At 32.9% G+C, this 22,509-nt stretch overlaps 2 protein-coding genes across 3 annotated transcripts; both read left to right on the top strand.

Annotated features, from left to right (window-relative positions):
- The first annotated feature begins 1,213 nt into the window (after window positions 1–1,213).
- Window positions 1,214–5,214, top strand: LOC140874969 (probable GTP-binding protein OBGC2). Of its 2 annotated transcripts, XM_073278475.1 has the most exons (11): window positions 1,214–1,406; window positions 2,165–2,637; window positions 2,741–2,832; window positions 3,031–3,114; window positions 3,296–3,373; window positions 3,528–3,728; window positions 3,861–3,968; window positions 4,154–4,228; window positions 4,340–4,518; window positions 4,705–4,824; window positions 4,911–5,214. In XM_073278475.1, the coding sequence occupies exons 1-10, from the start codon at window positions 1,303–1,305 to the stop codon at window positions 4,778–4,780; spliced, it is 1,470 nt and encodes a 489-aa protein (XP_073134576.1). In that variant the 5' UTR covers window positions 1,214–1,302; the 3' UTR covers window positions 4,781–4,824; window positions 4,911–5,214. The 2 variants fall into 2 exon arrangements, with proteins under 2 accessions (XP_073134576.1, XP_073134575.1); XM_073278474.1 differs by having other exon boundaries at window positions 4,705–5,214.
- Window positions 5,215–11,287: 6,073 nt separating this feature from the next.
- On the top strand, window positions 11,288–11,881 carry LOC140865977 (dehydration-responsive element-binding protein 2D-like). Its single transcript, XM_073270832.1, has one exon. The coding sequence runs from the start codon at window positions 11,288–11,290 to the stop codon at window positions 11,879–11,881; it is 594 nt and encodes a 197-aa protein (XP_073126933.1).
- Window positions 11,882–22,509: the final 10,628 nt, after the last annotated feature.

Consider the following 22,509-nt stretch of genomic DNA (forward strand, 5'->3'; position numbering starts at 1 on the left):
GAATAAGTGGGGGATTTAGTGGGATAGTGGGGAGGTTATGGATTGGGGATCATGACTCACGTGATTAAAAAGTTGTGAGAGTGAAGTTTGATGTGTAAGAATTAGCAGTGTTTTAAAAGCCGGATCGGACCGACTGGTTCGACCGGGAATCGGTCACTGGTTTGGTCCGAAATACCCCTAAAAACCGTTTCAACGGTTCAACCGCTCAGAACCGGTCAAGAACCGGTCGAACCGGCCAGAAAACCGGTTGAACCGGTTTTCGATTTTTTTTTATTTTTTTTAAATTGGTTTTTTTTAATTTTAAAATCTTAATTTAATATTTTATTATATATATACACATGATTATTTGAAATTTGTACTTCGTTAAAAATATTATTTTTCTATGATTATATTTTTTTAATTAATTTATTTATTTTTAAAAATATAGTATATATAACTATAATTAATATTTTGAATATATTTATATAGTTATTTATTTTTTAAACTATGATAAATATATTTTTGTTTATTTATATACATCTTTTAGATTTTTAAAATTTAAAAGATATTATTAATTATATTATATTATATAAACGGTTTTTCGGTCCGATTGTCCGGTTAAAACGGTTGAACCGGTTGGACCGTTTTTTTAAGGTAGACCGGTTTGATCACCGGTCCGGTTATGAAAACATTGAGAATTAGTAAGGTAAAAATATAAAGAGAGGGTAAAATGGATAAGAAAGTTGGTGTCCTCAAATCAACGGTTATTCTAACCCACTCAACTATTATAAAATAATAAGATATATATATGTAGAGAATGGTACAAATAATTTTATAGATATTCTCATAAATGTACATTCAAGAATTATTAAAAGGTTAGATATAATTATTATTTTTTACGAAAAATATATGAAAAGGGTAATAAGATATAAGCTTTATGCGATGATTATAAAGTACGAAATGATCAAGAAATGCATCAAATTTTTAACCAAGTTATTAAAAGATAAACAAATTACTAAAAGAATAAAATATAAAACCATTTGTATCCTCAAACAAAGCTAAATGTTATTTTATTTTTCGAAATGGAAATAATATCGATTGTTTTCATATTTAATTTTTATCAATTATCATGCCAAGGCATTTGAAGGAAGGGCTAAGAAAGATTTAATCTAGGGGGAAATATATAATTTGTTGACGCTTAAAAAGAAATTATTGAAAAGTTTTGGGGTATTGCCCTATTCCCGGCTCCGCCATTGAAGAGAAGTGAGCTGACAAATTGTTAGTTAAGTTTATGTGACACCCAAATACGTAGCTGAAGATAAAATGCTTACATGGACTCCGCAGCAGTATGCACTTCTCAACTTGTCCGATAAAAATTTGTGGGCTTCGGTTTCTGCTGTTTCCTTGCAACCATTTCTTGTCAGTGGGTATGTAATATCTTCTGTGTCAAGAATCCTACACCAATGCTTCTGGGTTTGTTTTCTGTTTTCAATTTTGGCCCCCCTCTCTCTTTTTTACGCTATTGGTTCCTCATAATCAAGATTTTTGTAAATGAAGGAAAAAAAAGACGAATTTACGACTATTGTTTTTCTCCTTTCTTTTTTCTTTGTTGATTTCAAGGACCCGAAAGATGTTTTTCATAGACAGTTTGTAATGTACCTGCATATTGATGTTTTACGTTTCTTGCGATTTTTCTTTTAATTCTGGTATCATAGTTTTGGCTATTCTTTATAGCAAATAGAATTTACAGCTCCAATTAGGGAATTGGGATGCCCAACTGTCTCTATAAGTGAAGATTATTCTAGTAGTATATACAACTGGGAGATTATTAATCTTATTCGTTGCCATTTGTGTTAGATTGCCTCACTTTGTGTTGATTAGTTTCTATGAAATCATTTTTTTTTTTTTGGTATGTTTCGGAATCCTTTGGTAATTTGTGTTTCATCAACTCTCGTGCTTGAAGAGATGTTCTAGAAAGTACTTCTCAGCTTTTCTTTATCAAAATTTTCATAAAGTTCTTCCAAACACTATCTATATATGGTGACAATTGTTATGTTGGTTTCGTATTTTGCTTTATAATTCGCGCCTTCGCGGCAACACGTCTATTTTCAGTTTCCAAAGGAAATTCCGGTTTGTGTCTTCTCATGTAGTCCAAATCCATTACTTTTGTTTACCATTTTCATAGGAAATCAACAGTGCGAGAGAAATACCAACGCCCATTATTATTACTGAAAAATGTGCTTACTAAGACAAAGAGTACTCCATCCCCAAGCCAGGAAACTCTGTTGAAGGAACGTCATAAATATTTTGACGAGGTGATTTTTTCTGTTCGTGCTGGAGATGGAGGACATGGTGCTATTCTTAATCTTCCTAACCAGAAGGAAACTTCTAAGTCTCAAAAAACATTCAGAAAGGACAAAACAAAGAAAAGGGATTCTTATAAGCGAGATTTTGATGGTTCACTTATCCTTCCAGTGGGTGGGCATGGAGGCGATGTCGTGATTTATGCGGATGAGAGCAAAGATACACTGTTGGAGTTTCACAAGAAGAGTCAGTACAATGCAAAACGTGGCGGGAATGTTGATTCGATGGGTGTCTTGTCCTCTCAGTTGCATAATGGACTTGCTTCCCCAACATTACGTATTCCAGTACCTCTAGGTTTGTTGTGTCCATAAATGTTCATCCCAGAATGTCCTTTTTGTAACAAAAAATGTAATTTAAATATGAAATCATTACCTGTGTTTTTTGTGAATTATATCAGGTACAGTTGTGAAAAACAAAAGAGGAAAGCTTCTAGCTGATTTAACCCATCCAGGTGACGAAGTAGTTGTCGCGAGGGGTGGACAAGGAGGGGTAAGGATCCGTGTTCTCGACCTTTTTACCGAACTTTAAACTCGTAAATCTTGTGAATATTGGGTGAAAATGTAAATCTTGAAAACGTTATCTGAAATTTACATGTTGAAGCTTGTAACTTAATATATTTCAGATGTCAGAGTTGATCTGAAAATCCCATGTTTTCTTGAATTGTGTCCATCATTTTGGTTATGGCAGATCAGTTTGCTGGAAGCACCTGAGCACAGGAAGAAAAAATTGATGAGTTTAACCACCAATATAATGAGAGACGACAGTGATAAAGTAAGGGTTTGCATAGTTTTTTGTATCATCTGTTAAGATGTTGAATCCAAAATCTCTTTTTTATGTTTTGTTGTTTTTCTGACTATACCAGAGGATTTTTTTTTATCATCAACGCTTCTAAGGAGAGTCTGACTGTTATACTCTTGGTTTTCTCGTCTTGACACTTACTCAACTGATTCAGGTTCTAGTTCTTGGTCAGCCAGGAGAAGAGGTCACTCTGCAGTTGATACTGAGAATCGTTGCTGATGTTGGTCTTGTTGTAAGTATAACTTGTGTTTATGTCCCAAATATTCCTCAATTTATCATTCTTTTCAAAATTTATAATATTTTGTAAATTTTATGCTGAACTTTGATATTTTTTCTTAATTTCTATTGTTTTCTTAATTTCTAATTTGATGCATTGTGATTTTAAGGGACTCCCAAATGCTGGAAAGTCAACCCTTCTGGCAGCTATCACATTTGCAAAACCTGATATAGCCGATTATCCATTTACAACGTTGATGCCAAATCTAGGACGCCTTAATGGTGATCCCAGTTTGGGGGCTGGGCAGTTTTCATCTGAGGCGACTTTGGCAGATTTGCCTGGTCTCATTGAAGGTGCACATTTGGGAAAGGTATTCATTCTAGTTGTATTTCGTTTACAATCTTGGTGTTTACTAAACTTTCTCATTCTTCAGTATCTTGGTTTTGTAATTTTCAGTTCATCGACTAACTGTAAATTTTATGCACACCTTCTTAATTTCCAGGGTCTTGGTCGCAACTTTTTGAGGCATTTGAGGAGGACTAGGATGTTGGTCCATGTTGTCGATGCAGCTGCTGAGGATCCTATACGCGATTACAGGACAGTGAAAGAGGTAAGACACCAATCTCTACAAATCCTTGAACAACGGATTCTTGGTACTCCGCTAAATCCAATTGCTTTTTACGATTTAAATAGTGGGTGCTGATGCATTTTCTTTTCACAAGAATGTCTCTGGATATTTTTTGTGACTAGGATCATATGCGTTCCTATGAAGTTACGAGTGCGTCAATTTTGCAGGAACTGCGTATGTACAATCCTGATTACCTTGAACGACCTCACATTGTGGTTCTAAATAAAATCGACAAACCTGAGGTGTGTGTGCTTGAGTTTTCTTTGCTTGTAGAGATGTTCTTTTCTTAACGAAAAAAGGCTATTCCCTTTACATGTTACCTATCCTAGTTAATCTGCTTCTCCGCTCCATAGGCAATGGAAAGGCTTCCACATTTAAAAGAAGAAATCAAGAGAATAGGACGAGATAAGATAGATTTGCAGAGTCACGCTTCTTTCGAAACTGCTGCCCCTCCCAGTTCCACCGATGAAGGAAAAGTGAAGGAAATTGATGAATACCCGCGACCTCTTGCAGTCGTCGGTGTCAGTGTTTTGTAAGTTCTTTATTTACTTTAGTTCCTGCACAGCCATACATGTTCAGTTGAATTCTTGATGATTGACACATCATATCTCGCAATCTTTATTTTCAATTATTATGCTATAAAACGGTGATGCTTGGGAATTACATTCGGTTTTTGAACAAGTCTGGAATAAACATCTCCTTGTGTCATTTGTTGCAGGAAAGGTATGAAGGTTAATGAAATGCTGAAGGAGATAAGGGCAGCCTTGCAGAAATGCAGAGATGGTGCTGAATAAGAGCAATTTGTCAGCAGCATCTTCATGAATCCCATCCGGCAACGGTCTGGTTGATGATTTCAATTTTGGTTATGAAATCGATATTTCTCACAGCTCATGTGATGGATCTCATTGGAATTTTCGGGTTCACGACTTGAGACTCAACACATTACTGGTTCGTGCCTTGTCTGTCTAATAGTGCTCGGACTTGGGTGCCTTGAAGGCCACGACAACCTCCACGGCCTTTTTCAGTGTCGCGGCGGCATGGGTTTGATCATGCAGATTTGGCTAACATCTTATTGGAAATGAGCCTTTTTCACTACATGGAGGAATTAATGTATTTATCAAATAGTAAATGAATTGATCTGTTAAGTAATTCTCGGAAATATAATCAATAGACGATAATTGATGTATATGATATAGGGATGGTAATGGGATGTGGTGGGTTTACCATCCCAGCCTTGAATTAAAACCGTGCTCCATTTCTTGGTTTTATCTAATCGGAGAAACTCTGGAAACCAGAAAGTCTAAAATTGATTAAAATCCCAATCGAATTTTAAACGCAAAACTTTGAAAGCGATAAAAGAAGAAACAGTGAATTGGATTTATAGAGAAATTAGAAATTTCATCTCTGCTTTGTAAATGAGGAGGATTATGGGTGGTTTATAGTTTATTTTTCTTTGTATGAGATGAGTGAGACATTTATTTGTTCATATTTTTTTTAGTTTATGTTTATCATAACTTCTCCAAGCTCACGAAAAAATCAATGGGTCTAAACTCTAATCTAATTTTTATTTTTTCGAAAAATCGCTAATATTTAATCAGTATCTTTTTGCGATTGAGACACATGTTATACATGTGTAACATAAAAAATAAAATTTAAGTAAATAGAAATTGAAAAAAAAAAAAAAGAAGGAATAAACGCTATACGGGGTGGAAAGAAGTTGATAAGTATTTCTATGATTTTTAAATCGAATATTATAATTGATTCTATGTAGAAATAGAGTAATTTTGGTTTCGATTTGTTTGCCTGTTAAAAATATAAAGAATTGATAGTTTTATGGTCTAGATATGTAATTTGACGTCAGTGTCATTTTGACGATCAATTAATATAAGAGTTTATCAAGTTTTTATATATTTACTTTTACTATATTATAATGCACACAACTATTAGAGAAACTGAATCTGATTAAAAATGTGAACGGACAAAATTGCCATTATTTTTTTTTCTTTGATCCAAAATCAGAAGGGCTACTTCAAAAGAAAAAAAAATCACAAGGGTGCAAAAAAATGATTCAACCAAACCCAACCTCCCCTGCTGCACCTTTCCTCCCATGTTTCTTTATCCCTTATCCTCGATTCTTCCCCACGTTTTCAGTTTTCATTTTTCAACTTACAATTTATGTAAATTCATGATATTAAATCTTATATCTTACTCATTAATTAATATAAGATATCATACGATTGTATTCAAATATTATATTACACACGCAACACGTGTGTCCCATGACTAATATATATTAAAATACACGACTAATATTTGCGGTGTTACATTATTATAATAATTAATATTTTATTGTTATTATAATTATCATCATCGCGGCGAGTTAGATGATGTGGATAGTATCTCCATATTCGCCCGAATAACGTGTCTCCATACTCGTCTATTTCGAGTTTTACCTGTGGAGTCCAAACCCGTAAAGAAAATTATCGTCTCAATATGATGTTTACACACACACACATATATATATATATATAAACAGAAAAACCACATAAAAATAAAAATAAAAGAATTTTTCCGTCCAAAAGTCATTTTCAAAAATAGTAAAGAGATCCGTATTAAATTAAAAAAATACAAATACAATATTATTGAATTTAAAATTATAAATAGATATAGTATTTAATATTCTAAAAATAAGATGATATTATCAGTGATAAAATATTTCATCTAAAAAATTTAATATAGATAAAAAAAAATACGATTGAATTAAAACAAAATTTAAAATAGTCTTTTTTGGGATTAAACAAAATTTAATTATTTTCTTTTAATAAGGTTGTTGTTTTTCTTATATGCATATATACACAACAAATATTCAAAAAAAAAAAAAGATGATATCATGAGTGATAGCGTATTTAATATAAATTTTTTAAAATATAGATAAAATACGATTGAAATTAAACAAAATTGAAAATAACATTTTTCATGATCGAACAAAATTTAATTTTTGCTCTTAATAGGTTGGTAGCTTTTCTTATATATACACACACGCAACAAAGATTCAAAAATAAAAGATAATATTATGAGTGATATATTTAATCTAAAAATTTAAAATATAGATAAAAATACGATTGCATTAAAAAAATTAATTGAAGTGTCATTCTTATGAAATTTTATTTTTAATAGGATGGTTGTTTTGAAATAATGCATTATTATGAGTAAATTATGAATTTTATAAAATAAGATGTTAAGATATTTTCAAGTTTTATATATTTCAATTGGTTTTAGAAAATCGAACCTTTAAAGAGTTTTGTATCGTATGCATATACAATAGATAGATTATAATTTTTTTTCATTATCATTCTATTTTGTTTATTTAATTTTATATACTTTTCATATTAATTTTTTATTATATCTAATATAAAATATTTTATATTAACTGTAAACTCATCTTATCAAGCTATTATATAGAACTTATTATTTTTATCACGAATTACATAAATATCCCCCGATCAAGCTTACGAAATTTATCCCAATTAATTTTGGATCAATGTACCTAATTTCCCATTCACCCCGCTTCTCACAAAAGACAAGAATATCCCATGCCGTATCCATTGTGGCCTTCTAGACAAGAGTCAACCCATATATCATAAATTGCAATTTTATATAATATTATAATTTAAAGTAAATGGATCGTTAAGTTACGATATTATATATCTCTACTATATTATAATAGTTGAAGGCATTAGAAAAACTGTTTTTGGTGTGGCATGGAGATACCAAATTTTTTTCCCATTTTGCCCTTTTCTTAAGTAATTTATTTTTTTTAGAAAAGTCTCTTAAGTAATTTAAACAAAACTTCTCTACTAAAAAAAACTCAACGACCGTAAAAAAAATACATAATTATTTTATAAAATTGGGTTTTCGATCCACAATTTATATATATATATATATATATATATATATATAATGTTACACACGCGTTATATATATAATGTTACATACGCAACGCGTGTGTTGCGATGACTAGTATTATATAAAGGTTGATGGCGTTTGAATAACTGTTTTTTGGTGTGTCATGTCACACCAAAAATATCTTTCAATTTTAATCTTTTAATCCACATTTTCTCCACTTTTTTTCTTCTACCTTTTTGAATATATTATCTTTCCAATAACTAATTTTCAACTACTAAATAATATATTATTTCATAAATAAAAAATCATGAAATATAATATATTATATCACACATGCAACTGCGTCTCAGCTTGTGCTTCTATCGTTAGTTAGGATAATGTTAGATGTACATATACTTTCTATTAAATTATAAAAGTATGCAAAATCTTTTTTAAAAATTCGTTCATTTCAACTTACAATTGTTTGTCTTGCTAATTTTTTTTAATAAAACATATTATTTTTTATTTTATTTTTTATTGTACATTTGTAAAGTTGTCAAAATTAAATCTAACTCGAGTCAATCAGAAAAATATAGGATTAGGGTTGAAGTTTTTGAGTTTGAGTCAAATTGAGTTAGACCCGAAATTTGACTTCAAAAATTTAATCGATTTGGATCATATTTGGGTCATCTCGAAATGACCCAAATATTTTTTTAATAGAATTAAAAAATATTTACTAAGTTTTTATATATTGTATGTTTAAAAGAAAATTATTGTATATTGTATCATAGATTTTCATCATTTAATAATTATTTTGTAAAATTTTTATTTTTAAAAATAATTGTTTATTTTGTGTAGTATTTTAAATTTTGTACAATTAAACTTTCAAATTTAAATTATATATACACGATATTTTGTTTCTATGTATTTAAATCAAAATATATTGATTATTGTTATTATTATTATTATTATTATTATTATTATGTGTATTAAATTATTTTGTTAAAAAATAAAAATAAAAAAATCAAATCGAGTTGCTTTGAGTTGATCGGTTTAGTCGGATTCGAGTTTGAGTTGGTTATTTTTGGATTTATTCAGGTTCAAGTTGAAAATTTTTTTAGCAATACTTTGTCGGTCGTCAACCTAAATCGAGTCCATCTGTCCCACCCGAATTTACACCCTTATTCAGTTTCACAAGATCTATATTGAGATAATTATACAAAGATCAAGAAAAATAGATATAATTAATCCTCAATTTGAAAAAAAAAAAAAGATGGATAATTTTTAAATTTTAATTTTTTATAATCTAAATTAAATTTGAAACATTATTATTCAAGATCATATCTATCTATACTACATATATAAATAAATAAATTATAAATCAAGAGCACCTTAGTGGTCTTTTGATATGACCTCCCTCGTGATTTTACCCTTGGATGGTTATGTAATTACGAAAATGTCATTTTATTATTTTTTTGACTTTTATGAATATTTATTTACAAAAATTTCATTTTTTATTTTACTATTTATTATTATTATTATTTATTTTTAGTTAAAAAAATAGACAATAGAAGACACGCAATGCGTGCGTTGAAGTACTAATATATTATAAAGAAGCAATGTAGCGGGAATCTTTGCAAATAACTACTAGTGTAAAAAAAAAGTTATTAAAGGTTTTTAAAATCAACTAAAATTTATATAAGAAATATTTCCCTTAGCAGTGATGACTGATGTATAGCAAGCAATTTAAGTAATAGATTATTGAATTACGAGAGGAAAACATTGACTTGAAGTGTAAACGCACAATTATTTTTCTGAAACACACACAGTTTAAAAATAATAATAATAATAAAAAAAATAAACAAATAATAATAATAATAATAATAATAATAATAATAATAATAATAATAATAATAATAATAATAATAATAATAATAATAATAATAATAATAATAATAATAATAATAATAATAATAATAAGAGACCTTGGAATTCGAACTTTTTTGTGATAAACATCATTAAATGAATTTGGATAAAATTAAAATAGCAGAAAATTCAACCTGCAACATAAAAAAAAAACATAAAATTACTTTCAAATATAGATCGAGTGTGACACCATTCTATCACGAAACATTTACATGTATATTAAACTTCTCAATATTCCCAAATGGGCAGGCCTGACCTTATATAAGGCCAAAGAGGCCTCCACCTCAGGGCTGGCCTTGGAAGGGGCCTAATTTTTTTTAAAAAAAATTATATACACAATTTTGAAATTCAAAAAAAAAAATCCTAACCAATGTTAAATAAAAAATACCATATTTAATATATTTTTATAATTGATCAAGCCTAATTTTTTTTCCAAGTTTTTGTTGAATAATTTAAAAAATATCAAGAAACTTTTGAGTTTTTTTTTTAAATTTTTTTGGAGAAATTAACGAATAAACATTAAGATTGAAGGAGTTTTGTATGAAGCTTCAACTATTTTTTTAGTAATAATTGACGTTCAGACATTAATGGTGAGAAGTTTGGAGTTGATTGTCGTAAAATGTTATTAACAAATGAAAAAGATTAACTGATAAGCTACAATATTTGACAAAAGTGAATGGTTTATTTCTAAATACTAATATTGCCTATAAATTTTGTTAACCATATCAGAAACAGTTATATCATCCAAAAAAAAAATCTTTTCAAGTTGAAGTAATCGAGAATTATATTTGATCAAAAATGTTACATAGTATATTAACTAAAAGGGTTAAGTCATATTGTATATTGACAAAATGATTTGACAACTAGATTACATGGATTTGAAGAATATTATCACATCTAAAACATCTATATGATAGTAGTATTTATGTAATTGTTTCAAATATTTGTTGACATATTATTGAATCATATTTGTTATTTACGAATCGAATTTTACCCCGTATTTTATCAAACTCGATCAGGTACGGCTTTGCAAATGGGATGGTAAAAAAAAAACACAGCCACCATATAGCTCCTTATTGTTTGGAGGTAGGAACAAAAGCAGAGATCGAAGAAATAAACTTGAAACTTATCTCATGCATCTCCAGCAAGCAAATTAAATTACATTACAGTGACGCACAAGGTGATGTCAAAAGTAATGAAATTGAGGCACATGATGAATATATATATATCTTCATCCTCGTCCCTTGGCGCCACCTGAGCTTCATATTTTTTTCTTTTTCTTTTTAAAAATTGGGAAATAAATAAAGACACGATAATTAAATCCAGTTTCTCTGTTGCCAAGTATGAGTCTCACACTCCTCCCCCGGAGACACGTATATGTACTTCAAACCCTTTAGTCTATCTCTTCATTCCCCACCTATAAATTAATGCTTTCCTCCACCCCTTTTCTCTATTTCACCAGCGCTCCTTTTTCTTGCTCATCCCAACAAATGTTGAAATCGAATAATATTTCTGCTTCTGGGGGAGGAGACGAGAAAAGGGTGGTTCATCGGAAAACTAGTGCGCAGGCTAGTTCAAGAAAAGGATGCATGAGAGGGAAAGGTGGCCCGGAGAACGCCTCGTGCACTTACAAAGGTGTGAGGCAACGCACGTGGGGGAAATGGGTGTCCGAGATACGCGAGCCCAACCGCGGCCAGCGTGTCTGGCTCGGGACTTTCGACACCTCGTACGACGCCGCCGTCGCCTACGACGTCGCCGCGCGGAAGCTCTACGGCCCCGACACGAAGCTCAACCTGCCCCATTTGTACCAGCTGCAGGAAAGTGATCATCATCAGAACCAATCATCTCCGCCTGATCAAGAAAACGGTTCGAGTGGCGGCGGCCGCGCGCAGGAGGAGATGGCAACCGTGGATTGCGGTGCGAATCTGAATGTGAATTTGCCGGAGTTTGATGATTCGTCGCTGTGGGCAGAGGCTGCCAAGGATACTTCTTTCAGGATCGTGGATGATCTCGGGGCTTTCGGGACTCATTTGGACCCTGCAGGAAAAGATAGTAATGGTGTCCCTTTCGCATGGATCTTTTAATTAAATAAAATAATTGTTTCGGAAGCTGTGAGATTTTATAATAAACTCATATCTATATATATATAAATATATATTGTTTCATTTGTGGTGATCAAATAGCTATGTCTATATGTATATAGTATTGTTGTATGTAAAAGGTTAGAAAATCATCATCATATGATTTGTGCAGTGGATTATATGTGATTAAGGAGTCTTTGTATAGTATTAGTAGTATTAATTGCAGCATGCACATTTGATTAATTAAAGATAAATATTCTAATTTTATAGCTCTATATATGCAGAGACTCGTCTTTCTAGCTAGTTATTATTTTGAGTCATTAATTAATTGCAGACGTTAAAATTGAGAATTATATATAGGAGTACAATTAAAGTTTGGATATGATGGAATTTTGCAAGTGTTTTTACGGTTTATGTCAAAATTATTTTAGTTCATTATTTTGTTATTTGTTTTTTTGGCCTACGAAACATTGACGTAAGGCGTTACGTGTATAATGTCACGTTAAGATTTTCGATGATGTAAGGCGGTGCAATGTCACGTCAAGATTTTTTATGAAAAAGACTAAGAGCGTTGTATGTAATATCACGGATGGGAATGTTGCGTACTTGTGTTTGACGTGTGTAGTGTTTCATTCGACGTGTGTAAAGTCGCGTTATGATTTTTTTTATGGAAAAAGACTAATATTGTTATGTCATGTGTATTTATAATGTTACGTTATAATTTTCGATGAAAAAAGGGGTAATGTTTTGCAGTGTGTATAATGTTACGTTATAATTTTTGATGAAAAAAGACTCATCGATTGATACTGTTGAGTGTAATATCATGTTACAATTGGAAAAAAATAAAATATGAAGAAAAAAAAAAATTAGTAGTATCGTGTGCATTGTCACAGACGGGATCACGAGAATGTTCTGTTTGACATGCATGTAGAATGTCATGTTAGGATTTTCGATCAAAAATACTAATAATGTTATGTAGTGTGTAGTGTCGCGAGGATTTTCAAAAAACATAAAAAAAAAAAAAAAAGAGGGTGGGGGGGGGGGGGGGGGGGGCGGGGGGGGTGGAAAGCTAATAATGTTGTGTCAGGTATGTAATGCCGTATTAAAAATTAAAATTAAAATAATAAATTGAAAGGCATTATTGATGGAACAATAAAAACTAAAATTATAATAATAAAATGAAAGGCACAGGAGTAAAATTGAAAGATATATCGTAAAATTGAAATTTGAATTAAAAGATTAAACAAATATAAAAAAATTGGCAGAAGAATCAGGAGTAGACCAATTTTCTTCTCGTAACTTAGTTTCAGAACGTGTAATAACTTTATTTAACTTGTAGATAATTTATATGATATTTATAAAGGTGAATTGTCTTAAAATCCTCGATACCAATTGCAACTTTACGATCAGTTTCTCGGTCAAATGTATTCCCACTTCCTGACTAATCTTGTTTCTTTGTTTTGACTTTCCATGTACATCAAATTACCCAATTGTCCTTATTTTAATTGAAACCCACAAATAACATTCCTTATTTTTTTTTATTTATTTGGGTTTTCATTCTCTTTCCATCGTGTTTCAGTACCAAACTTCAACCCTAACCCCAAACATGGAAGAGATCGTGCAAGAGAAATCTACTGACCGTGTGCCAGTAATCGGTTAGGCTCCGTATCTAAATTTGAGACACATGAGCTTATTCTTCCTTTACCATAGTCCATCGATTTTTCTCTTCGTTTTTTGTTTTTTGAATCTTGGTGTACATCGTGCGGATTAAATCCGTAGACCTTGAAGTTAATAATTGGTGAGGCTAAACGACTCTTGAAGTTAGAATTGCATATTTGAAAAAAACCAATCAAGGTGAGTTGTCGTAAATCTTTATGAATTTCTTATCTTAAATTGCATCGTTTTTTATTGAATTTTTCTTTTATCTGTTTCAGTTAATGATTTTTTGATATTGTGACTATTATTGTGCGAATTTCTATAAATTTTTAACATTTTGTGAATTCAACCGATTTCAATTCTAATATTTATGGTTTAGTATTATTATTGGTTTTGTGTTTCATGTATCTAAATTCTTTATGGCTAATCTAAATATATTTAGATTTTTCGATGCATAGGATTTTATCCTCAAATTTTATTGTTGATTTTTGTAATGAAAAATTTAAATCATTTTTAATAATCACTAAAAACATTTCAGAATATTGAAGCGTCAAAGTTTGTCTGAGAATTCTTTATACGTGTTCATCTTAACAAAATATTTTAATCTAAAGTTTGCTTGATTGCAATTAAATGTGTTCATCTTTACAGGAATACAATTTTATCCTTAAAATTTATTGTTTAGTTAGTTATTTAATAAAAAAATTATTTATTTTTTAAATTTTGTTTGAAAATGATTTTCTTTATTGAAAAAGTGGATGTGTTCCTCTTTACAGGAATACAATTTACTTAAATTTATTTTTTATTTTCTTTAATGAAAAATTTGTTAACTTTTTTTAAAATTGTTTGAAAATTCTTTAGAGTATTGAAACGTGCATATCAATTAAGTTATTATTGTATATTAGGTTCAACATGGAATCTGGAAGTGGGTCTTGCAACCTTTTATTTTTGGGTAGTTGTAAGTGCAAGAAGCAGCTATTTGTGATTTTAATATTCAGCGGTTGTAGTTTGATGGATATATTTGTGAAGCTTGAAAAAAAATGTGCTGAGATTACTCCAGAATCTATGATTCTGCAATACTTAGCTCCGCAACACAAGATGTACGTGACTTTGAATGACGACGACGATGTCCTAAATATGATTCATCTTCATATGTGTATGAAGCTTACCATGATTGAATTGAGGGCGGAGAGTAAAAGCGAACATTTCAGCGGCCTAAATTTTGAGAGGTAAAATATATTAGATTGGTCTCCATATTTTATTTTGATTTTTTTAATATTTTCATTACATCTTCTAAGCTTGACATCGTGCAAAATTTGAAAATATTATGGTTATATAATTTGTGTTCTAGTATTATAATATAAATACATTTTTCTTGAAGATTATTGCTTAGTAAAGACTGATATATAGTTGAATGCATATTTAGCAAAAGTGCACATGATATGAATTATTTGGCAATATTAATATTATTTAAATCCAATATTCGACATTGTGTAGGTTAAGTACTTATTTGTATATCTTGCACTTAACAAGTTTATATCAAATTGGCAAGGGTGGTTGATGAAGAAGACAGACAATCAAATAGTGGTAATGAAGCCGATCAAGCCGCGTTGTGCAATACACTAGATGTTTGGATTAATTGTATCCGTGGTATAGGTCAAACATTCAAGGATGTTGCTGAATTTAGAAGATGTGTTAAAAATTATGCTATTGCTACAAGACAATCATTTTTATACAGAAAAAATGATAGCAAAAAAGTCATTGCTACTTGTACTGAAAAGAGTTGTGGATGGAGTTGGTTTTGTTACTGGTTATAGACCGTTGATATTTTTGGATGAGACTCATATAAAGAATAAGTATAAAGGTTGTATTCTACTTGTTGTGTCGAAGGATGCGAATGATGATCTTTTCACAATTGCTTATTCTGTAGTGGATGCGAAGAATGATATAAATTGGGAATGGTTTTGTTATCACTTGAGAAGTGTTCTGCTTTCATATCAAAGCATTCCATTCAGTGAGTACACTTTTTTTTTCTTCTGACAGACATCCTGGTATTATCAAGGCAGTTAAGCTACTATTTACGGGAAGTCACCATGCATATTGTTTGAGACATTTAGTTGATAATTTTGTGAAGCAGGTAAATAGTCAGTTACTTACTCTTATATAGATGATTATTTTTTATTTGTATATAAATATATGTTTTTAATCTGTTTTTTTATGATTTTAGGTGTTGCGAAGCTATCCAAAACATAATAAAAAACATTGGTCTTCAGTTTTCAAGAAAGCTGCGTATGCTCCATCTTTGAAAGAATATGAACAACATATAAACAATATCCTAGAGTCCATGCCACTTTCTAGGGATTTTATTGTAAATTCTGAGCCACAAAGTTGGGCAAATGCATTGTTTCTTGGTGATAGATGGGGTGTTATAAATAATAACATAGCAGAGTGTTGGAATAATTGGATTAAAGCAGCTCGGTATCTCCCTATTGTGGGTATGGTGGACCATATACGTGTGCAAATCATGAACATGATGCACCGTCGACGTGAATCAACATCGGTGATGGTTAAAGAATTAAGCCCGAAAAAAGAGAAGGCTATTGCTTGCGTATATGTGAATCTCGAAAGTTGAGAGTGAACCGGTCTTGTAATTGGAGGTTTGAAGTGGTTGACGGTGAAAAATCATTTGCTATTGATTTAATAGGCATGACTTGTTCATGTAGATATTGGAAAACCAATAAGATTTCATGCAAGCATGCTTGTGCCGCTATTGAGTCAAAGTCAATGTCGTTTTATGATTTTTGCGACAAGTATTTCAAAATTGAGATGTACCGGAAAGCATACAAAGGAATTATCAATCCTATCCCGACTTTTGACATGGATGAGTCTTATGTTGATGATGAAAATTTAATCAATGCTCCTGATGTGAGAAGTCAGCCAGGCCGTAGGAGGACTAAGAGGATACCATCGCAAGTGGAATCACGTGTTTCAAAGTGTAGTCGTTGTCATACGGGAGGCCACAACCGGCGTAGCTGCAAAGAAGCTATAAACTAGCTATTAATGTTTGACGTATATGATGTTTCAATATTTTAGTTACTACTAAATATATTTCAGCTAGTTTCGTTTTAATATTACTCTTTTATAGTTTATGACAGACACCTGAAATATTATTTAACATGTGAACATGAAAAAGAGAGGGATAGAAGGAGAATCAAGGATGCTGATACCTGTGAAAAGACGTACACGTTCAAGTGGAAACATTGGTGGTTTACGCATTATGTGATTTTTTTGTCTTTGGAAATATTGTCAGAGACTTGGTTTGCTTTGATGTGCTCCTTAGCTTGTTTAATATGACTCACTCTAGGTTGTGCTCGATTCACGAAATATAGTACTCAATTCATGTGCACACGATGCTCGATTAGGAACTTAATGTACTTAATCTGCTATATTTTGTAATTTATTTAATTGTCCATCATCAAGTAGTACTTGTGCTCGATCGAGGACATATTGTACTCAAATCTTGTGCACACTGTGCTTGATTTCAACACCAATGTACTTTATCCAGTCTTTTTTGTACTCAATAATTTCTTTCCTTGTCCCTCGTAAAGTAGGATATTAGCCTCATCAACAATTTAAATCAATATATTGGATCCATCTTGCTACAAGATCTTGTAAATTTTAGTCTCAATAGAATACCAAAATAAGTGGTTGTACTATGAAACATTATAATTTCCTCTACTTTACTAGTGAAACATTTTTTTCTCATATGTATTCATCTAGATTGAAGATATTGTGTCACTAATATCTTGAAGTTTTTAGATGTTTACTGACCATGATTGTGCACCATGACATTTTCCCTCTATAACTTCATCTGGAAAATCATTTGTGCTCCTTAGCTTGTTTAATATGACTCACTCTAGGTTGTGCTCGATTCACGAAATATAGTACTCAATTCATGTGCAAATGATGCTCGATTAGGAACTTAATGTACTTAATATGCTATATTTTGTACTTTCTTTAATTGTCCATCATCAAGTAGTACTTGTGCTCGATCGAGGACGTATTGTACTCAAATCATGTGAACACTGTGCTTGATTACAACACCAATGTACTCTATCTGGTCTTTTTTGTACTGAATAATTTCTATACTCGATCAGGTAGTTTCTGTACCTAGACATTGTACACGTTCGTATCAAAAATTCTAAATGTAGTTCATGCACGATTTTAGATCATTAAGAATTGCAACAACCATGATTCGGAAAAAAAATAAGAATTTGCAACAACCATGTTCATCTTCATTACATAATTTAAACCAACAGATCGACGTACTTGCACTATTCAAAATCCAATACTTTCATAACTTCTTAACCATAAGTTTAATGACAAATTATTAATTACTCAAACTTGTTTTTTAATAATCCATTTTCATTGGATAATATTATGGCTGCCACACGTGCTCGATATGTAGTAGCCCAATTCCAATTTATAAGATTAATTGATTAATTATATTTTATTAACAAGAACACATGACATGAGTAGCTTGGGTCGATCATGAGTAGCTCGGGTCGGTCATGGTTGTTCAACAATAGCTCGGGCATTGAGCTAGAGCTCGGGCTTGGAGCTAGGGCTCGGGAATGTGTTTGTGTTTGGCTTGGGTTGGGGCTTTGGGTGCTCAAGAAAGTGATGTGCAAGACCAGGGTAGTGTTCGGTCATGGGAAGAACACATGGTATTCAGGTCGGGAATGGACACGTGGCTGGAGCTAAAACACGATTAGTATCCTGCTAGGTGTCATGCACTCGATTGACACCTGTCCCAGCTCATCCTCTATAAATAGGAGTTGAGAGTTCGGTCATTTGTACACCATTTCATCTCACTTCTTAGTTCTACTCGGATCAAAGAGTAGCTCGAGAGCTCGGGAGCTCGGGAAAGAGTAGCTCGGGAGTTTGGGAAGGAGTAGCTCGGGGCTTGACCAGGAGCAGTTCAGGTCGGGCTTGACCAGGAGCAGTTCAGGTGGGGCTTGAAGGGAGAGGTCAGGTCGGGTCAGTCTTGAGACCAGGTCGGGTCGGGACTTGGACCTAAGGTAGCTAGGGGTTGTCTTCTTCAGCTTAGTTCAGACTTCGGTGTTAGGTACTGTAGTAACCCGTATCCAGAACTAGAGATTAATGAGTATATTAATCGAGTAATCATGTTTAGATTAAGTAAAACATGATTAAGGAAATTCCAAATCGGTAAACAGAGTCCAGAAATGGATTCAGAACACTCGAAAATAGCCGGAAAGGTCCCGAAGGTCCGGAGGGTTCGGAAGCTCCGAACCAAGTCAGGAGGCTCCGAACTGGATCGGAGGATCCGAACTCAGGATCGGAAGCTCCGTCGGCAAGATCGGACGTTCCGATCGGGACCAGGGCACACATCATCGCTTACGTCAGCAAGGTGACGTCATGGCTGACGTAATATTTGGCGATCGGACGCTCCGAAGGTGGGATCGGAGGTTCCGATCGTGTTCGGACGTTCCGAATCGGGTTCGGAGGCTCCGAACTCCATCTATAAATAGGGGGCCAAGATTTCATTTTCAAGTGCACCTTTCCCTCTCTTCTCTCTGATTCCTAAGCCTTCTAACTCAGATCTAGGGAGTTCTAGGCATCCTATTGAGAATCCGGAAGTGGCATAGCGATCCCGACGTCGAGGCGAAGATATGCCTAAGTTTTGAGGCAATTGTCATCAGCAGGCTGACGACGGACGCAGGTATAGCTATGGTCTCCTTAAATTATTTAGGAGTATGCAATAGATTAGTTAAGGCTTTTAGAGCTTAATTATTGATGCATGGGTATTTGCATTGTAGAGCTGATATAGGCTTGGAACCTAGAGCGGGACTGCTAGGAACTGCCTGTAGTAAGGTACGTAAGTACAGACTGAGATAGCCAGCGGGTTTTGCATGCTTATATGTTGCATTTGTGTGTCATATTATTATGCAGCATGTGCATATCATATTGTGTCTGTCCATCTTGTGAGATGAGCCACGTAGGGCCGCTCAGCCCTGTCTGGACGGTTGATGTCTAGTGCTCAGTGACTGATGGGTCATGGGTAGTTAGCATCTGGGGACACAGTCCATGTTAGAACCTAATGGGGGGGGGGGGATTTAGGTTCTATTGGCAACTTTAGCAATTTAAAGTGATTATGCAAGTACGCAAGCGGAAGACTTAAGCAATCAAATAAATAAGTGCGGTAAATAAATACGTAATGTAAATAAAGCAATAAAAGGGATAAGAGATGTTTATGGAAGTTCGACGATAAATCGTCTACGTCTCCCCTTCTTGGTTAAGTCGATTAACCAAGGATCCACTAGCACTTCGAATGTCTTGGCCTTGATGGCTCCAAGGATAGCCTTACAACTTGACACGATCACCGCGCCGATACAACTCAACACTCTTGGCCTTAAGGGCTCCAAGGATAGCCTCAACACAACACTTGGCTTCACACTCAAGTGCTTACAACGATAGCACAACACACTTGGCTTCACACTCAAGTGTTTACAACAATAGCACAACCAACTCACAAACTATTTTTTACAAACACTCTCAAATATCACACAAACACTTTGATAGTGAGAAATTGCTTGCAAAGGAGAGAAGAGATGAGTTGGGATGTCTCTAAATGGTCTTGGCAAGCCTCTATTTATAGTTGGCAAAGATTTGAATTTGAATTTGTGTGCTTGGAGCGTTTATTGGGAAGCCAAGGAGTAGAGACAAAGTGTAGGCGCCGCTGCCTTCTTTTTCCAGCACTGAGCAGCTTTTGTGGAAAAATCATATCTTCTAATCTAACCGTTGGATTGATCTGAAATTTAAACTGAAGCTTTAAAACATCTGGATCTTCAATCTGAACGGTGGAGATTTGATTCTAACGAGTCAAACATTTCCAGTAAATCTCGGAAGTCGCAAAATCACGTTCTCGCTTTTGTTCTGAGCATTACTTTTCAAAAATTCGAATCTCACAATCCATCCGTTGGATTGGCCTGAAATTAACACACAATCTTTGTAACATCCTGATATTGATCGTGATTGGTGGAGATTGGATTTGGATGCCTCCATCGATTCCAGTAGTCTTCTGAATACGATACTTCAGCAGTTAGCTCCTTGCAGAAATAGCTACTGTTCAACATATTTGAAAAAATCATAACTCCATATCCAACCATTGGATTGATTTGAAATTTGGATAGAGACTTTAAAACATCATGGAAATCCATGTGATCGGTGGAGATCGGATTTTAATAACCGAAGCATTCCCAGTTATTTTCTGAAGTTGAGTCTTCATAGTTCATTCCTTGCAGAAGTAAGTACTGTGCAGCTTTGTTAAATAAATCATATCTCCATATCCAGCCGTTGGATTGCTATGAAATTTGGAGAGAAACTTGAGAACATCCTGATCTTGATTTTCATTGTTGGAGATCTGATTTGGATGACCGGAAAGTGCCCGGTGAATTTTGCAAGTTTCTGCTTTATAATATTGGCTTGTCCTTGTCCATTTCTTTTACAACTTCAAAGTAACTTCCAAGAATTTGATTGTTAATATGATCTAATCTGCAAAGTCTCACTTTAAATGGTTAGTAACAATTAACCGAGTTTTGTAATCATCAAAACATAATAATATGAGATTTGTTAATGCATTAAAAACATTAATCTCATAACACGAGATTTGTATGCGTTTAAGGCGTAACAATCTCCCCCTTTTTGATGATCACAAAACTTGGTTAAATAGGAGAAATAAATGTACAATATTAAATAAATAATTTAAATTTGCACAATATAATTGCATGAATAAAACTCCTTCTAAATTAAACAATTAGTTAAGAAGAGTTTGTTTATCAAATAACCAAATTTTTTATTCTCTATGCATTTAAGCAAACTAACTCTCCCCCTTAGTTAAAGTATTTAACCAAACTAATTCTCCCCCTTTTTGTGATAATCAAAAAGACTGGAAAAATAAATGCAAAACATGATAATTAAATATGATTTCTAAAAAGCAACACATAAATTTCACATAAAATGTGAGCTTTATAACTTTGAATAAATACAATTAATTTGTATTATCCAAATTTAAGTTGCTCAAATTTTATATTAAGCTCCCCCTTAATATGACATTAAATTTATTTATGTCCACAAGTGATTACAACTCAATCATGCCAAGTTCACCACGCAAACGAATAAAAGTATTTTCATCTAGTGGTTTTGTAAAAATATCGGCAATTTGATTTTTAGTGTCAACATATTGAAGTTCAACTTCATTTCGTTCGATGTGGTCACGAATAAAATGATGACGAATGTCAATATGTTTGGTGCGCGAATGTTGAATCGGATTCTTTGTAAGACATATGGCGCTAGTGTTGTCACAGAAAATAGGGATTTTTGAAAAAGAGACGCCATAGTCGAGCAATTGATGCTTCATCCAAAGAATTTGCGCACAACAACTACCGGCAGCCATATATTCGGCTTCGGTCGTTGATAACGCAACACAGTTTTGCTTTTTGGAAAACCAAGAAACCAAACAGTTTCCTAAAAAGAAACAGGTTCCACTAGTGCTTTTCCGGTCCACCTTATATCCACCAAAGTCGGCATCGCAATAAGCTTTTAAATCAAAGAAAGAATTTTTCGAATACCACAAGCCGAGATTTGGAGTATTTGAAAGATATTTGAAAATGCGTTTTAAGGCGAACAAATGTGATTCTTTTGGACATGATTGAAATCGTGCACACAAGCAAACACTAAACATAATGTCCGGTCTACTAGCAGTAGCATATAATAAGGAGCCAATCATACTACGAAAGGAAGATTGATCTACAGTTTTACCATTTTCATCCTTGTCGAGTCTGATTGATGTGCTCATCGGTGTGGATGATGCTTTTGTGTTCTCCATTCCAAACTTCTTTAGAATCTCCTTGATGTATTTGCTTTGGTTCACAAAGAACCCATCCTTGCACTGTTTG

Source organism: Henckelia pumila, chromosome 1, assembly GCF_033568475.1.
Source record: "Henckelia pumila isolate YLH828 chromosome 1, ASM3356847v2, whole genome shotgun sequence".
Taxonomy (NCBI): Eukaryota; Viridiplantae; Streptophyta; class Magnoliopsida; order Lamiales; family Gesneriaceae; genus Henckelia; species Henckelia pumila.